Source organism: Erythrolamprus reginae, chromosome 12, assembly GCF_031021105.1.
Source record: "Erythrolamprus reginae isolate rEryReg1 chromosome 12, rEryReg1.hap1, whole genome shotgun sequence".
NCBI lineage: Eukaryota > Metazoa > Chordata > Lepidosauria > Squamata > Dipsadidae > Erythrolamprus > Erythrolamprus reginae.
Genome location: NC_091961.1, coordinates 12,660,165 through 12,674,999, shown reverse-complemented (window position 1 = coordinate 12,674,999; position 14,835 = coordinate 12,660,165). Strand labels below are relative to the sequence as shown.

Genomic DNA, 14,835 nt, shown 5'->3' with positions numbered 1-14,835 from the left:
AGGTGAGGTCTCCAGAACTGAACACAGGATTCCAAATGTGGTCTCACCAGCGCTCTATATAGCAGGATCCTAATCTCCCTCTTCCTGCTTGTTATACCTCTAGCTATGCAGCCAAGCGTCCTACTTGCTTTCCCTACCGCCTGACTGTACTGTTCACCCATTTTGAGACTGTCAGAAATCACTACCCCTAAATCCTTTTCTTAAACATCTTAACTCAATGTCTAATTTAATTCTTTCATCTCTGTGTTAACTCCTTATCCAATTCTGCCACCAGTCCTTTATTCTGGGCCATTTATGCAGGGTGGGGGGATGGCTCTGTGCCTGGAGGGGTGAATAGGTGCTTAGCCCCTCCCTGGACAACTAAGGAGGAATTTCCTGACAGTCAGAACAGTTAATCTGTGGAACAGCTTGCCACCAGAAGTTGTGAGTGCCCCAGCACTGGAGGTTTTTAAGCAGATGTTGGATAACCACCTGTCTGAAGTAGTGTAGGGTTTCCTGCCTAAGCAGGGGTTGGACTAGAGGACCTCCAAGGTCCCTTCCAGCTCTTTTGTGGTTGTATTATTATTATTATTATTATTATTATTATTATTATTATTATTATTGTTATTGTTGTTATTGTTATTGTTATTGTTATTATTATTATTACTAGCCATTTATGCAGGGTGGGGGGATGGCTTTGTGCCTGGAGGGGGGAAATAGGTGCTTAGCCCCTCCCTGGACATCATGAGGACCTGGATCCAATTCAGGACATCAGATGTCCTCCGATAGAAACCGAAAATCCTTTTTCTGACTTCTGTCCTTCTTTGGGTGTCTTTTACAGATCCGGCGCACCTCCAAAACCTGGCAGCCTTGAACACTCCCGTCTCCGCCTCCCCTCACCCTTTCCACCCACCTCTGCCACCTCCCTACTCAACCCTTCCTGGCACCCTGGACAACTTCCCCGGACCCTCCTCTCCCCTGCATCAGGTCTCAGGTTTGTTTATTTATTTACTTATTTTATTTTATTTATTTATTTATTTAGTCCAATACATAATACACATTGAAGAGAATATATATGTAGCAATATAACTAAAGAAACAAATAGAAGAAAAGATATTAAAGAATAGGTGAATATATTTGAAAGGAAGAAAAGATAAATGAGATAAAGAGAGACAATTGGACAGGGGACAGAAGGCACTCTGGTGCACATGCACGCCCCTTACTGACCTCTAAGGAGCCTGGAGAGGTCAATCGTGGATAGTCTAAGGGAAAAATGTTGGGGGTTAGGAGTTGACACTACCGAGTCGGGTAATGAGTTCCATGCTTCGACAACTCGGGTTCTTTTTTCTCCTTCCGCACATCCTTCCCTCCCTCCCTCCCTCCTTCTTCCTCCCTTCCTTCTTTCCTTCCTTCCTTCTTTCTCCTTCCTTCTCTCTGTGTGTCTGTTTTCTGTCTTTTTCTCTTTCTGTTTTTTTTTCTGTCTGTCTTTCTGTCTTTCTGTTTTTCTGACTTTTATCTTTCTATCTTTCCTTCCTTTTTTCTTTATCTCTCTCTGTCTTTCTTTCTTTATATCTGTCTTTCTTTTTTCCTTCCTGCCTTCCTCCCTCCCTTCCTTTCTTTCTTCTCTTCAACATTCAGAGAGGTGGGGTTCATATTGGGCAGGTGTAGGGCCATGCATCTCCTCCTTCCTGGAGGACCATGAAGGACCTCACTTGGCAGGCTTAAAGGTTCCGTTTAATGTGGTACAGGAGCTCCTGTGTGACTTTCCTGACATTGAAAAGTATTTTTCTTCCTTCCTTTCCAGATGGTGGTCAAGGAGAGAAGAATAGAAAGGGAAAAATTAGTTGGGGGGAACGAGGAACCTCCAATGAAAAGGCGGAAGGAAGGTGAGTGCAAAATACACTTGGCGCCAGATATTCCCTGGCCCTTGTTAGCCTTCGTACCAGATCCAGGGATTCAAGGCTGGTGGACCCTTAAGAAGGGAATTCATAGGTGGGAGATAGTGGGGTAGAGCATCTTGGTGGGAGAACTATGGGAGCCCAAAAGTAGCTCACATTCTGTCTGAGCAACCTAGTTGGCGTCCTCCAAACACAGATTCTTCCTTCCTTCCTTCCTTCCTTCCTTCCTTCCTTCCTTCCTTCCTTCCTTCCTTCCTTCCTTCCATCTTTGTTTTTCTTTCTTTCTCTCTCTCTCTCCTTCCTTCCTTTCTTCTTTTTTAATTTCAGAGAGGTGGAGTTCATATTGGGCAGGTGTAGGGCCATACATCTCCCCCTTCCCAGAGGACCATGAAGGACCTCACTTGGCAGGCTTAAAGGTTCAGTTTAATGTGGTACAGGAGCTCCTGACATTGAACAGAATATTTCTTCCTTCCTTTCCACATGGTGGTCAAGTGCACAAGTCTACCAAAGGAAAACTAAAAATTGCTTGGACAGACGAACCTCCAGAAAAAATAATCAAGGAGGAGGAGGAGAAGAAGAAAGTGCCCACTAAGACCAGGGCAAAGAGGCTGCAGAGGGGAAAACCTTGCAAAAGCATCTCTGCCAAGGGGTCAGCAGATGCCCCGAAGTCCAAAACCCTCCCTTGCGTTCTGGAGGCTCAAGATCTCCCCCAGCCCAAGATGCCTACCGAACTCCTGGCTGTCCATGAAGACCCAAAGGTGGTGCTTCCCGGAGTCACACCGTGCAATCCCGTTCCGGACGACCTGACCGCAGAGGCCAAGCTTTTGCCCAAACCGTCATCTGACCCATCTTCCCAACCTCCGACCACTGCACCCAAGCCGCCATTGCGCTTCCTCCTGGCCCCCCAGCTGCAACCCCAGTGCAACCCAATAGCAGCCTGTCTGTCAAAATGGCCCAGCCTTCGTCCCATCATCTGCCCAAGCCACAATCGCAGCCTTGGAAAAACGGTCGATGATACCTCTCCCTGTGCCTACTCAGCTCATGAAGCCTCTGGAGAGGCAGGTCCCCACTGCCATGATCCCACCTGCCCCAAAGAACTGGGATTCAATGATTCCCCACAACGGGGACTGGAGAACCCATGGTGCAGCTGCTTGGAAGCCCACCAGCCTGGGGTCGAAGGCAGATGGCTTAGGGCCAAACGTTGGGCGCTCCAGCAACATGGCACCATCACCCTGTGCCTAATGGTCAGTCTTCATCACCCCCCTATATAGGGGACACGTTCCGGACCTGGAGAGCGCCGCCCCCCAACATGGAGGTCTCTCAACCCATCATAGACGAGCAGCGGCCCCTACGGGAGAAGATGAAGAGAGAGGCTCAACTGGCGAGGGAAATGGCCGCCTGCTGTACTTTGCTGGAGAGGATGAAGATCTCTGACCATGGTGACGAAGAAATGGACGTTTCCACATGGTAGGGTAGCTATGGCAGTCCTTGGTAGTCATACTCTTGGGCTTCTCCGACGGCACATTTACAGGCTGGGAGCACATGGCTACATTTGGGGTTGGACTTCTGATCATTAAGGACATTAAGATTAGATTAGATAACTTTAGAATAGATAATGTTCCTATTGCTGTTATTATAGTCTCATGAATTCCATTGATAATCCTGTTATCTTGAGTGGTTGTATTTTTAATTCCTGTTTTGATTGCAATGTTTAAAGTTAAATTCATGTACAAAAGTTAAATTCAAAAATTAAATTCAAGTTCAAAAGTTAAATTCAATCTGAAACTCGAATTCCTTTTAACATAATGTTCTGATTTACTGTAAATAAAATACTTTAGGTTAGATAATGTTCTTATTGCTGTTGTTATAGTCTTATGAATTCAATTTATAATCCTGTTATCTTGAGTGGTTGTATTTTTAATTCCTGTTTTGATTGTAATGTTTAAAGTTAAATTCAAGTTCTCAGTGTATTCCCTGCATTTATTTATTAATTATTAAATTATTTATTAAGTTTGTATGCCATCTTTATAATCTGTTTTACAATAAAATCTTTTTTTTAAAAAAAAAATCTGCAGTTAAAAGTTCCTATCCCTCAGCGGAAGACATTGGTTTAAAAAGGAAATCTACTACACAGTCATACACACTCAATCCAACTAGTTGTAATACAGGAGTCAGAAAAAGGGGGGGGGGCATCAATTCCCTCACGCCTGGTGACAGACATGCACATTTTGCGGAAGGCGAGGAGGGTAGAGGCAGTTCAAATCTCCAGGGGGAGTTGATTCCAGAGGGCCAGGGCCACCACAGAGAAGGCTCTTCCCCTGGGTCCCGCTAGACGACATTGTTTAGTCGATGGGACCCGAAGGAGGCCAACTCTGTGGGACCTAATCGGCCAGTGGGATTCGTGTGGCAGAAGGCAGTCTCAGTGGTATTCTGGTCCGAAATCCTTGTAGGGCTTTATAGGTCATTACCAAAGTTGAATTGTGACCGGAAACTGATCGGCAGCCAGTGCAGGCCATGGTGTAAGATTTCTTGCTTGGGGGTGTGTGTGCGTTAAACTAGATGACCTACAAGGTCCCTTCCAACTTTGTTAATCTGTTACTGATCCGTACTGATGAGAGCGAGTACCAACACTAAAAGTCTATACAGGCTGAAACTCTTAAGATGGACTCGTCTTTGGTCTTGGATGGGGTGGAAATGCCCCAGATGGGACCCAAGGCACAATCTGGGGGTTCTCCTGGAGTGGACAACCCTTGCTCAAGAAGTTAGTAACCTAAAAGTATAAGAGCTGGATCAATGATGATGAAGATTTACCAAAATGGAGAAGTCAACATTACTATTTGTCAATAATGTGACGTAATGTCGCTTCTGCTTTGGTAATCTTTGGTAATCTGCTAACCAGAGCATACAAAACATTTGCCAGACTAATCCTTGAATACAGCTCATCTGTCTGGAACCCACACTGCATTTCAGACATAAACACCTTAAACAAAACCTAAGCATAGCTCATAAAATCATCTGCTACAATGTCCTTTCTGTCAATGATTACTTTCGCTTCAACCACAACAACACACGAGCACACAAAAGATACAAACTTAAAGTGAACTGCTCCAAACTGGACTGCAGGAAATACTTTAGTAACTGAGTAGTTGATGTCTGGAACTCACTACCAGATTCTGTAGTATCATCACCAAACCCCCAAAACTTTACCCTTAGACTGTCCACTGTTGACCTCTCCCGATTCCCAAGAGGTCAGTAAGGGGTGTGCATAAGTGCACCAGCGTGCCTTCTATCCCCTTTCCTAATGTTTCTGTCTATCATGTATATAAACATTGTTATATCTTTGTATACTACCAATACATACTTGACAAATAAAATAAATGTTAAGATTATTATTTTTACCAATACCAAATTGAATTGGACTCAGGCAGCACTGTTTATATAAATATTGAATTTTTATCTTTTACATTGTAAAAACAAAAAAGATTATGCCATTTTTTTTTTAAAAAAGAAGCCGGTGGTTAGGTGAAATCCTGGATTGTGCGTCAGTTACAGTATATCTTTTCCTGGGCGGGTTTATTTGAAGGGCCATTTTAAAAGCGGTGTGGGGAAGCAAGATATTTTCCCTGTGGGCAGAACGGTGGACATGTGCACTGAAAGGGTGTCTGTTGAAGAAAGAAAAGGGAGGGGCGGCTTGGAGATGGAAAGAGTTTGCATTAACAAAGCTAGGAGAACGGAGTGCTTGAAGAGGCGCTGAAAGGGTGTCTTTTGAAAAAAGAAAAGAGAGAGGCGGCTTGGAGACGGAAAGAGTTTGTATTAACAAAGCTAGGAGAACGGAGTGCTTGAAGAGGCACTGAAAGGGTGTCTTGAAGAAAGAAAAGGGAGGGGCGGCTTGGAGATGGAAAGAGTTTGCATTAACAAAGCTAGGAGAATGGAGTGCTTGAAGAGGCACTGAAAGGGTGTCTTTTGAAGAAAGAAAAGGGAGGAGCGGCTTGGAGACGGAAAGAGTTTGCATTAACAAAGCTAGGAGAACGGAGTGCTTGCAGAGGCACTGAAAGGGTGTCTGTTGAAGAAAGAAAAGGGAGGGGCGGCTTGGAGACGGAAAGATCGTCATTGCAATCCAAGGAGACAGCAGAATTGAGGAGGAGCAGCTAGAGAAATTAATGAAATTTGAAGATCTAAAAATCGAGCTGCAATGACTGGCATAAGCCAGTGAAAGTGGTCCCAGTGGTACTTGGTACCCTGAGCGCAGTGCCAAAGGATCTCAGCGGACATTTGAAAACCATCGGAATTGACAAAATCTCCATCTGTCAAGTGCAAAAGGCCGTTTTACTGGGATCGGCAAACAATTCACTGCTATATCACGCAGTCCTAGGTGCTTGGGAAGCACCCGACTGATGATGTAATACGAAATCCAGCATAGTGATCTTGTTTGCTGTGTTGTATTGAAATAATAATAATAATAACAATAACAACAACAACAACAATTGCTGAATCTGGAAAAAAATCATGAGGATTTAATTAAACCATCAATATCAGCATTTCTAAAAACAATTCAGGAAAAAGATGACAAAGATGTGAAAGCCATGTCACAATACTGTTACCAGAAGAATGAGTGAAGATGTTGAAACACAACTTGCTGAAAAGTTGGAATCAAGCAAATTCTCAGTACAAATGGATGAATCAACTCTGAGAGGCAATGAGGCTGTATTGCTAACCTATGCAATGTGTATTGATAAAGGTGAATTGGAACAAAATGCCAGGGCCGCATGATATAAAAAAACTACAGGATGAACTGGAAGAGAAAATGTTAGAATTATACAATGAGGTTAAAATACCGAAATCATGGGTAGAAGCATACATAACCTTAATACCAAAGAAAAATGTGGATAATTGCTTAATCAAAAATTACAGACCAATTTCACTTTCAAATTCGGACTATAAAATATTCATGACAATTATGGCAGAAATATAAAAAACAATATTAAACTAAATTATTATTTCAAACCAAAATGGATTTTTTCCAAAACATTAAATTCATCATAACACGAGGATGATTATGAATGTATTGTATTAGACTATTATGAAATCCATTCAAATAATTGGCTTTATTATTTGTGGATGCACAAAAGACATTTGATATCTGTACTGGAAATTCTTTATGGCACAATTAAAAACTATGAAATTTGGTGACAAATTCACCAAAATGATTTGAAGCAATATATTTCTTATAATTGGCTAAAATAAAGATCATGATATGACTGAGACAATAAGCATAATGAAAGGTGTTAGACAAAGATGCCTGCTATCTCCCCTGCTGTATCACTAGAGGTGTGATTGAACTGGATAAGAGGAAATCAGGAAATAAAAGGACTTTTTAAAAGTGTATAAGACACAAATGTTTGCAGATGACAAGGTGTTTATTATCAAAGAACCTCATATTTCATGACCCAAATTATTGCAGGAGATAGAGGAATTTGGGAAAGTTGCCGGTCTAGAGATAAACAAAGATAAACAAAAATAATAACAAAAAATCTCACACAACAATATGATAAAGAATTGGAGAAACTATTGGGAATTCAGTAGCAAAAAAAGTCAAATATCTAGGACTTATTATAGCAAAATGTTCCTTAATATAAGATGATAATTATATTAAATTGATACAAAAAAATTCCAAAAGATTTGGAAAATTGGACTAAATTATACATTTCTTTAATTGGGAGAACAGCCACTATAAAAATGAATATTTTGGGTTGCAGTTTAGGCACTTGGTCTCAAAAAGGTTCGCCATCACTGCCCTATATCTCTTCAGACGAATGGTTATCGAACATCTTAAAAACTCCCAGTGTTGAACATTCACAACTTCTGGAAGTAAGCTGTTCTGATTTAACTGTTTTAACTGTTAGGAAATTTCTCCTTAGTTCTGAGCTGCTTCTCTCCTTGGTTAGTTTCCACCCATTGCTGCTTGTAATACCCTCAGGTGGTTTGGAGAAGAGGTGACTCCCTCTTCTTTGTGGCAACCCCTGAGATACTGGAACATTGCTATCACGTCTCCCCTAGTCCTTCTTTTCATTAAACGAGACATATCCTGTTGCAGCAACCATTCTTCATATGTTTTAGCCTCCAGTCCCCTAATCACCTTCGTTGCTATTCTCTGCGCTCTTTCTAAAACCTCAACATCTTTTTTACATCATGGCGACCAAAATTGGTTGCACTATTCCCATAACATTTATTTACTAATTGCTGAATCTGGAAAAAAACCCACAGGGGAGGATTTTATTAAACTATGAATAACAGCATTTCTTAAAACAATTCTGGAGAAAGATGACAAAAATGTGAAAGCCGTGTCACAATACTGTTAGCAGAAGAATAGATGAAATGAGTGAAGATGTTGAAACACAACTTACGGAAAAGCTGAAATCAAGAAAATTCTCAGTACAAATGGACAAATCAATTCTGAGAGACAATGAGGCTGTATTGCTAACCTATGCAAGATATATTGATAAAGGTGAATTGGAAAAAAAACAAAAAAAAACATTATATAAAATTTCTAATGTGGATATCACCAATAGAAGTAGTGACACATCTAAATTTAATTGCTCTTGACAAAATAATTAGAAATTGAAAACAAATCAAGAACTGGAACACAATATAGGCAGAGGGTTAGATTGGTGGACATGTACCCAAATTTAATCTAACTTTAAAGAGGATAAAATATTATACAAAATGCAGAAAGATCAGCAAGAATTGGACAAAATTATATAAGGAACTGAGGAAAAATTAATTAGTAAAATATACACATTCCTATTGAGATACAAAATGGAAGAGGAGCTTGTTAAAGAAACAATGATCAAATGGGCAAAAAAAATTAGACACAATATAGAATTGGGGAAATGAGAAAAAATGTGGGAAACAAATATAAAACTTGACTATGTCAGCGGCATTCGAGGAAAATCAGTCGAAGATGTTCTACAGATGGCAACTTCCCCCTGCAAGATTGGCAAAGATTTATCCAAATACGTTACCAATATGTTGGAAATGCAAAAAAAAGTGCATGGAATGTATTGTCATTTTTGATGGACATGTCCTAAAGCTCAAAAAGTTTGGATTAAAATTAGGAAATGGTTAGAAGAGATAACAGAACAACACACAGATTTGAGGCTGGAGATAATTTTATTGGAAATATTAAATAGAAAACACACCAAGGAAATACAGTACCTACTCCTACACATAATTACAGCTGCAAGAATAGTATATGCCCAGAAATGGAAAAATGATAAATTACCATCTGAGGAAGAATTGATAGGAAATTTTTTTGATTGTGCTGAGACAGATAAACTAACAAAGGAGATGAAAAAAAAAAAGAGACCGGGTATTATATAGTTTGGGACAAATTGTATAATTGGTTGGAGATTAAAAATAGAGAGTAACAATGACAAAATGAGAGATAAGTATGTAAAATATTATCGTGTTATAGCTCAACAAATATAAATATAATCAGAGAAGTTGAAAAGGGGAAAATGTAAATAATAGAATATTACCGTGATGAAACTGCTGTAAAAAGTGAATACAGTGTTCCCTCGATTTTCGCGGGGGATGCGTTCCGAGACTGCCCGCGAAAGTCGAATTTCCGCGAAGTAGAGATGCGGAAGTAAATACACTATTTTTGGCTATGAACCGTATCACAAGCCTTCCCTTCACACTTTAAACCCCTCAATTGCAATTTCCCGTTCCCTTAGCAACCATTTAGATTATTACTCACCATGTTTATTTATTAAAGTTTATTAAAAAAATATTTATTAAAGGCAGACGAAAGTTTGGCGATGACATATGACGTCATCGGGTGGGAAAAACCGTGGTATAGGGAAAAAACCCGCAAAGTATTTTTTAATTAATATTTTTGAAAAACCGTGGTATAGACTTTCCGCGAAGTTCGAACCCGCGAAAATCGAGGGAACACTGTATATGTTTTTGTGTTGATGTGTGTTTATGTATGTATGTACTGTTTTGTGGTTTTAAAAAATATAATATAATATAATTTTTTAAAAGATAATGGTAAATATGCTGAAGAAATATTATTGTGCAAATCATTAGAGAGCACCACTACTGATATATATATCGTATGTATGTATGTATGTATGTATGTATGTATGTATGTATGTATGTATGTATGTATCGGCTAAAAATGTAGTTAGATGTCAATGTATCAATGGAAAACATAACAGGTGGTGCTCCTCTTATGATGGGCAAGAAAAACAGCTGCTTAAAATTGATGAAAGATGAAAATTCAGAAATGCTTCTTGGGCACTGTGCTATTCATAGAGAGAACCCAAAAATATTTTTCTTGTTCTTAATGAGGTACTAAAATCAGTTATAAAATATATCAATGCTATCAAAGCTAATGCCAAATATGAGCATCTCTTCAAGCAATTTTCTGAAGATAAATTGCAGAGCACGTGAGTCTTTTACTTCACACTGAGGTAAAGTGGCTCTCAAAGGGAAATTGTTTGAAAAGATTGATGGAACTATTTAATGTTCTTAGTGACTTTTTAAGTGACAAGCCTGAAATGAAGCACCTGCTAACCGTTGATGGTAAAGCATTTGTGAGTTATTTAGCAGATATCTTTGAAAAACTGAATATGTTGAATAAATAACTTCAAGGAACAATTAAAACCCTTGTTGCTGTAAAGGCATAGATATATGGCTTCATTACATTTACAGAGTGAAGTCAAAAGCATTTCTGACAAAAAATTTGACATATTTCATTGGCTTAAAAATGTGAGGTGACTTATGCTGCTCTACTTGTCTTTGTGGATCATTTGAAAATATTGGCCTCTGATTTGAAAGAAAGATTTTCTGATTTAAAACAAATTGATTTTCCAAGATGGGTAGTGCAGCCAGTGCTGATGGATCTATCTAATGCTTCAATGCAATACCAAGAAGAACTCTAAGAAATGAAAAATGATGGAGTAACTTAAAACTGTATTCAATATAAAAGGAGTGATGGCATGGCTTTGTGGTGAGACAGAAACAAAATACCCAAATACAATGTACTTTGCAAGAAAACTGTTGTTATTGTTCCCATCTTCATATTTAACTGAATATAGCTTTAGTGTTGCAAATGATTTGCTACTGAAGAAAAGAAATTGACTGGATATCACTGAACAAGGAGGCTTGAAAACGAAGCTGACAAAATTGGAGTCTAATATAAAAGGATTTCACTAACTTAAGGAGACTAAAGCTGCAAACCTACATTTTCCTGGGAGCAAGCCCCATTGAAGACAATGGTACTTACTTCTGAGTAGACATGCACAGGATTGGGTTGTAAATATGATCTTGAGGTGAGCTCAAATTGTATTTTGAATTTGATAGGTACTTTTATTTTAACAAATATAGTAATTAATATGATCATGGCACCGGACCAGATTACCTCAGGGACTGCTTTCTGTGGCACGAATCCCAGCGACCAGTTAGGTCCCACAGAGTGGGTTTCTCCGGGTCCCGTCAACTAAACAATGCCGCTTGGCGGGATCCAGGGGAAGAGCCTTCTCTGTGGCGGCCCCGGCCCTCTGGAACCAACTCCCCCCAGAGATTAGAATTGCCCCCACCCTCCTTGCCTTTTGTAAGCTACTTAAAACCCACCTCTGCTGCCAGGCATGGGGGAATTAAGATTCCTTTCCCCCCTAGGCCTTTACAATTGTATGCATGGTATGTTTGTATGTATGTTTGGTTTTTTATATTAAGGGTTTTTTAATTCACTTTTAGTATTGGATTATTATTATACACTGTTTACGATTGCTGTTAGCTGCCCCGAGGTTTCGGAGAGGGGCAGCATATAAATCCAATAAATCTAATCTAATCTAATCAAAGTATTACAGAGAAAACTTCCATTAAATTTTTTAATATTTATGTATTTCAGTTCTCTATTATATGTTTTATTTGCTATTTTTTAATATCCCTTCATAACAGGGGTGGGCTACTGCCCGGGGGGGGGGGGGGACACAGTGAGGTAGCAAAAATGGACTGTACCCCAGAGCACCCAATTTTCAATTGAAAGATGTTGAAAGAATAATAATAATCCTGCATTAACCACAGCCACAATGTGGTGGTAAAAAATTTGGTAGCCCATCACTACTTCATACTATTATTTTTTAAGTTCCTCAGTTATTTCTACTATCTTTCGTTCTTTTATTTTTCTCTTTCCTGGATGCCATGTTCTTTGGAAACATGTTTAAACTGAGCTAATGGCCCTTTAGGCTTCCTCAGCGTGAGCAGGAGTTCACTTTTTGAATAGTGAGAATTATATGGGGGGGGGGGGGATGCATCAGGATTTTAGAAATGCTTATTTGGGGTTAGGGTTAATGATGGAGAACCTATGGCAGAGTCCTCTCTGTGGGCATGGGTACCGTCGCCAGGTTCTTTTCTGGTTTCTGGCACGCATGGGTGTACTGGCCAGCTGGTTTTCGCAGATGCCAGAACACCAGAAAATGGCCTGAAAGTGGCCAAAACCCAGGCTGTTTTCAGATCTCTTTAGGCCATTTCCAGCCAGTTTTCAGGCCATTTTTGAGCTGTTATCAGACTGTTTTTCAGGCCATTTTCAGCCCCAAAATGGTCCCCATTCCCAAGCTCTCCCTAAATCTATTAACAAAGGGTCAAAATCATGAGTCTGTTTTAAGGTCATGCCACACACCTGGATGAGTCGAGGGGAGGGCGGAGGAAGAAGAGGAAGAGGGGGGGGAAGAGAAGGGGCTCAGCAGTTGAGCCAGCCGGACCTTTCATACCGAAGGAGCAGGACAGAAGCACTCACACGGGAGGCAGAGGAAGAGGAAAAGCTGTCAAATGCCCAGTCATGCCCGGGAAGACGGAGAGCGACACTCTGCGTGGCTCAAGGGCTGATCCAGGGTGGCTCCCACGCACCATCCCGGACTCACGCTCCGCAGAATATCCCACCCCCAAGTGCTGCCTTTGACCAACCAAGCTGGGGTCAGCATGGCTTGGTTGGGGCAAGGGTGGGGGCAGGAAAAAGACCTTGCTACCAATGAGGAGGAGGGACAGAATTTAAACACGCCCCTCCCTTCCTGCTCTCCCCCTGCCGCTAGCCGTCCCCCTCTTTCATTCCAAAATGGGGACATTTTTGAAACCCTGCGGGATGCAGGACAATTTATTCAAAAGCAGCACTGCCCCGCCAAATGCGGGATGGTCACCTTATATTAAATTGCTTGACAAGGTCGATATTCTTACCTGCCTTAACATGTATGTTACATGCACTGATGACCTTATTAATTTTAGATCGCTGCGGATAGAAATATTAATTAATTAATTAATTATTGACTATTAATTAATTAATTATTAATTAATAACCATTAATTAATTAATCTTTAATTAATTAAATTAAATAATTAACTATTGTTAATTAATTCTTTTATTTATTTATTTATTGGACCTGTATGCTGCCCCTCTCCATGGACTCGGAGCAGCTCACAACATATTTTCCCTGCTGTTCAGTTTAAATATTTATCTAGACAGGTAACTCAGTCCATCTCTTTTGTACAGTTTTTCATTGGACAAGGTGTAGATATGATGACTAATATAATCAAAGCCTTCCTTTTAATACCATTCCTTTAACTACACATTTAGCTCCGCTATACGCTTGTCTTTTCATTTTTGTTCCTTATATACTGGTAAAACCTCTGAAAAGGTAAGCCTACACCCTATGCTATTAAGTTCATACCCCAAGCTCTGGAAATCATTCTGCACAAAAAGTACATCTTTTTGGGACAGATCTTTTGTGCCAAAATGTACCAATAGCATTAACATCACAGTTCTTAGTGTTATTCTTGATTATCTTAAAGATATGCCTCTTGTCTCATTTGGCAGTGGCACCTTAACAAAAGTCTCACTTAACAACATAAATTCTTGGCCCAATTGTGGTTGTAAATCAAGGTTTACCTGTATACAGTAGTAGCCTCTCCTCATTGATAATCCATGGTTAACCAGAATAAGACTACCAGAAGAGGGGGGCAACAATCTGTTGACCACTAGGGGGCCCTATTGACATTGCATAAAGGAACCTGCAGCTTTACTTAGTGCAGTGGTTCCCAACCTCCTTTTGGCCATGCCTCAACTAAGCATTTCTAAAGCCCTGATGCATACCCCAACTTATAATTCTTACTATTCAAAAAGTGAACTCCTATTCATGTGGACTCATGCACTGTTTTGCATGTCCAACATATTGGTGACGTATTCAGAAACATCTTTGCCAATCTTGCAGGGAGGAGTTGTTTCCTACATTTCTCCAATTCTATATTGTATCTAATCTTTTTTTGCCTATTTGACCATTATTTCTTTAAAAATCTCTTATTCCATTTTGTATCTCAATAGAAATGTGTATATTTTACTAATTAATTTTTTCTCTCTTTCTCTCTTCCTTTCTCTAATTTTTCCTCAGTTCCTTGTATAATTTTGTCCAATTCTTGAAAATATTTCTGCATTTCGTATAACCTTTTATCCTCTTTAAACTTAGATTAAATTTGGGTACATGTCCACCAATCTAACCCTCTGCCTATATTGTGTTCCAGTTCTTCAAATTTAGCTGTTCAAATCATGGAGGGGTCTGTAATATGGTAAATGATTTAGCTTTACTAGATAAATGGTCAAAGCAATGGAAACTGCAGTTTAATGTTTCCAAATGTAAAATAATGCACTTGGGGAAAAGGAATCCTCAATCTGAGTATTGCATTGGCAGTTCTGTGTTAGCAAAAACTTCAGAAGAGAAGGATTTAGGGGTAGTGATTTCTGACAGTCTCAAAATGGGTGAGCAGTGTGGTCGGGCGGTAGGAAAAGCAAGTAGGATGCATAGCTAGAGGTATAACAAGCAGGAAGAGGGAGATTGTGATCCCCTTATATAGAGTGCTGGTGAGACCACATTTGGAATACTGTGTTCAGTTCTGGAGACCTCACC

At 39.9% G+C, this 14,835-nt stretch overlaps 1 protein-coding gene across 1 annotated transcript; it reads left to right on the top strand.

Moving 5' to 3' along the window:
- The first annotated feature begins 820 nt into the window (after positions 1-820).
- LOC139174883 (uncharacterized) lies at positions 821-3,945 on the top strand. Its single transcript, XM_070765558.1, has 3 exons — positions 821-973; positions 1,784-1,865; positions 2,370-3,945. The coding sequence occupies exons 2-3, from the start codon at positions 1,784-1,786 to the stop codon at positions 3,146-3,148; spliced, it is 861 nt and encodes a 286-aa protein (XP_070621659.1). The 5' UTR covers positions 821-973; the 3' UTR covers positions 3,149-3,945.
- Positions 3,946-14,835: the final 10,890 nt, after the last annotated feature.

Coding starts and splice junctions, on each gene's coding strand:
- LOC139174883 (XM_070765558.1), top strand. CDS start 1,784: ATGGTGGTCAAGGAGAGAAGAATAGAAAGGGAAAAATTAGTTGGGGGG. Junction 1,866..2,369: donor AATGAAAAGGCGGAAGGAAG/GTGAGTGCAAAA, acceptor ATGGTGGTCAAG/TGCACAAGTCTACCAAAGGA.